A 2,976-nucleotide genomic window follows, 5' to 3' on the forward strand; every position below is an offset into this window, starting at 1 on the left:
GTGCAGGTGTGTATGTCAAGACTGGCAGCAACAGGGCGTAGCGAGGGGTGTTCAGAGAGGATGAGAGAGGAGGGAGAGGAGAGGAGAGAGGGCGGGAAGAAGAGGGAAAAAGGAAGAGAAAGAAAGGGAAAGAAAAAGAAAGAGAGAGAGAGACAAAAAGAGAGAGAGAAAGAAAGAGAGAGAAAGAGAGAGGGAGAGAGAGAGAGAGAGAGAGAGAGAGAGAGAGAGAGAGAGAGAGAGAGAGAGAGAGAGAGAGAGACAGATACATACAGACAGACAGACACAGACATACATACAGACAGATACAGACATACGTACAGACAGATACAGACATACATACAGACAGACAGATACAGACAGACAGACATACATACATGCATACAGAGATTAAGAGGGAGAGGGGCCAAAGGTGACGAAGAGAAACAACGGGTGCGCAACAAGAGGTGCATGTTCTGCCTTAAGACACCGTAGCTCATGTATGCAAGTGCTTAGAGATACACGAGGAAGCCGACGCATAAGGCTGCGTCTCTGAGTGTTCAGTAGCTGGTCTAGTGCGCGTTTCTTGAAGGCAAGGCGGAAATATTTTGATAAAGACTAGATCTCCGCCTATGAGCTCACCAAATGCCGGCAGCTTTGAATCGTTGTTCGAAGTCTTTCGTGTAGATGTCGTGGAAGATCTGCTTGAAGCGCCCGTCATAAGCCTTTAGGACGGTGTTTTTTGTCGAGAGGTAGAGCGGCATCTTGGCATCCAGAGCATATTGAAAGCATGCCAGTGCGAAGTCACTGATGCTTGCGTCCTCGTTATACATGCCCAGACAGACGCCTCCAGAGTTGAAGTGGTGGAGATCCCTTGTTACTGGGGTGGACCTGTATGGCAAACTCTGCACGCCGATCCGTAGCTTAACTAGCCCTCTGCCTTGGGGGGGAATGTGGAAAAGGGAGATGGAGTGGAGGAAACAGGTGCATGCACGCTGCGCAGACTCTAGAAACTAATCCCAAGCTAAGCCTTGTATACCCGTCATCAGGTGAGTAGACCAGCTTGACCGTTCCAGGCGCATTGACAGTGAAGTCTACGGCTCTGTACTGATCGCCAAATGCATGACGCCCAATGACGATTGGCTTTTTCCACGCAGGCACCAGTCGAGGAATCTGCAGCAGAAGCAGCAGCAGTCACCGCAAGACAGCACAACGCCTCGCTGTTTTTGGCAGTGCGTTTACTGCAGTTCGAAATTGCACGCGCGTCGATGCAGAAGAAGGCCTGCGGGCTGGTGCGGCATGCGTGCAACAGGCTTGCAATTCTTCATGCAAATACGAATTCGATGAATTCAAATTCACGAGTGACGCGCGGCCAGGTATTTCTAGACATTACATTGTCGATCAGAATGGGGGCTCTGAATATCGTGCCGCCTATGATGTTTCGAATGGTTGCATTCGGTGATTTCCACATCTTCTTCAGTCCGAACTCTGAAAGACACACCCACATGCCGGGATTGACCGCTACTCGCTCCTTCAGAGGCGGCTGCGCTCCTGCTCTTCTCCATTGTCTGCGTTGAACGCGGAAGACTCCTGCCTAAGAGGGATTCGAACAGCTCTGCTGACTGAAGAATTCGAGGTTTGCTCGAGGGGTTGCGTTCTATGCGCGCATACCTTTGACTCTCGCTTCATCAGGCGTAATTGTTGCGCATTTGATACCGACACCAATTTGCTTGATCGCGTGTGCCGCGTCAACAGTGACTTGATCGTCGGTCGCATCCCTGTGCTGTATGCTCAGGTCAAAGTACTCGATGGGCAGATCCAGGTATTTCAAGATAAGCTGCAAACATTTCATCAAGTGCGGCGATCCCTAGTGGCTTGATCTAGGAAACAGACAAGGGAAACTAAGCAGAAAATATCCATGGCGGCAGGAACAAAATACTGCAGACTAGACGAACAGATGCGTTACATACACATATACATAGATAGATATGTGTGTGTCCGTGCATACATTGCCCCCTGAGCCTTGAAATGCCGAGGTAGAAGCGCTGTAAATGGGTAGAGCAGGAGGGAAAGGAAAACTCGCAACCACTCGTGCGGGGTCTGGACAGACCAACCTTCTCTTTGATCCATTGCCAGATAACGCGCGTCATCTCATCCCCGTCGATCTCAACGACGGGGTTCTCTACCTTGATCTTCTTGACCTGCATCTTTGTGTGTATAACTTGAGTTAATACTTGCGAAGACTGCTGGCAGCTGTGTATTTGCGTGTGTGTGTATGTGCATGTCTTTGTATACGAGTGTGTGTGTGTGTGTTTAGAGACGGCGAAGGGAGAGCAGTAGCTTTTACCACTCGCTATCCAGATGTATGTACATGCATGTACATCTATACACATGCACAGTGCAAGCGAAGTGGGTATGAGTGTATGTATCTACTTCACATGCATTAAAACTGCAAATGTGCAAGCAGACGCATCGAAGAGCGTCTTGTTGCCACGGGGTCACCAGCCACACACTGCTTGCTGCCTTGCTGCTGGCTGCCGTCTACTGTCCTTTCGCTGTGTTGGAAACCATGGGGGTGTCAGCAAGGAAAAATGTGCATTGGAATGCGGAATAAATCCAAATTTCAAAGGTTTCTACACGCTTGAAACCGCAGACACCTTCCAAGTGGGAAGAGGTGTGTCGTTTGCGTTTTGACTTGCGGTCGTCGTGTGCTGTCTCCTCCGCGGCTGGCTGACTGCGGCGCTCGTTTTCTCCCGTTCTTGCGCTTGCAGGGCTGGCCCTGAAGCCTCTACAAGCCTTAGAGTTTATGTATGATGGTTAGAAGCTGAAGCGATCATGCGTTTGCAGCGGCGGGAGAGCCGAGGCAACGAACGATGGGGGGTGGGTGGATGCAGCATGGAGGAATCTCTCATGCAGGGAAGCCGAAGGGCAGCCTGGCAGGGGCACTGTCTTTCTGGCGACCTCTTTGGTAGGGCGACACATCAATTAGACTAGTTAATA

The 2,976-nt window shown here is 50.4% G+C and overlaps 1 protein-coding gene across 1 annotated transcript; it reads right to left on the reverse strand.

The window, feature by feature from the left end:
- Window positions 1-614: 614 nt before the first annotated feature.
- On the reverse strand, window positions 615-2,183 carry LOC34619949 (isocitrate dehydrogenase [NADP]). Its single transcript, XM_026334459.1, has 5 exons — window positions 2,091-2,183; window positions 1,648-1,813; window positions 1,370-1,464; window positions 1,016-1,149; window positions 615-867 (listed from the first exon to the last, which is right to left on the reverse strand). The coding sequence occupies exons 1-5, from the start codon at window positions 2,181-2,183 to the stop codon at window positions 615-617; spliced, it is 741 nt and encodes a 246-aa protein (XP_026190244.1).
- Window positions 2,184-2,976: the final 793 nt, after the last annotated feature.

Source organism: Cyclospora cayetanensis, unplaced genomic scaffold (genome assembly GCF_002999335.1).
Source record: "Cyclospora cayetanensis isolate NF1_C8 unplaced genomic scaffold, CcayRef3 CcayRef3_contig_424, whole genome shotgun sequence".
Lineage (NCBI taxonomy): Eukaryota > Apicomplexa > Conoidasida > Eucoccidiorida > Eimeriidae > Cyclospora > Cyclospora cayetanensis.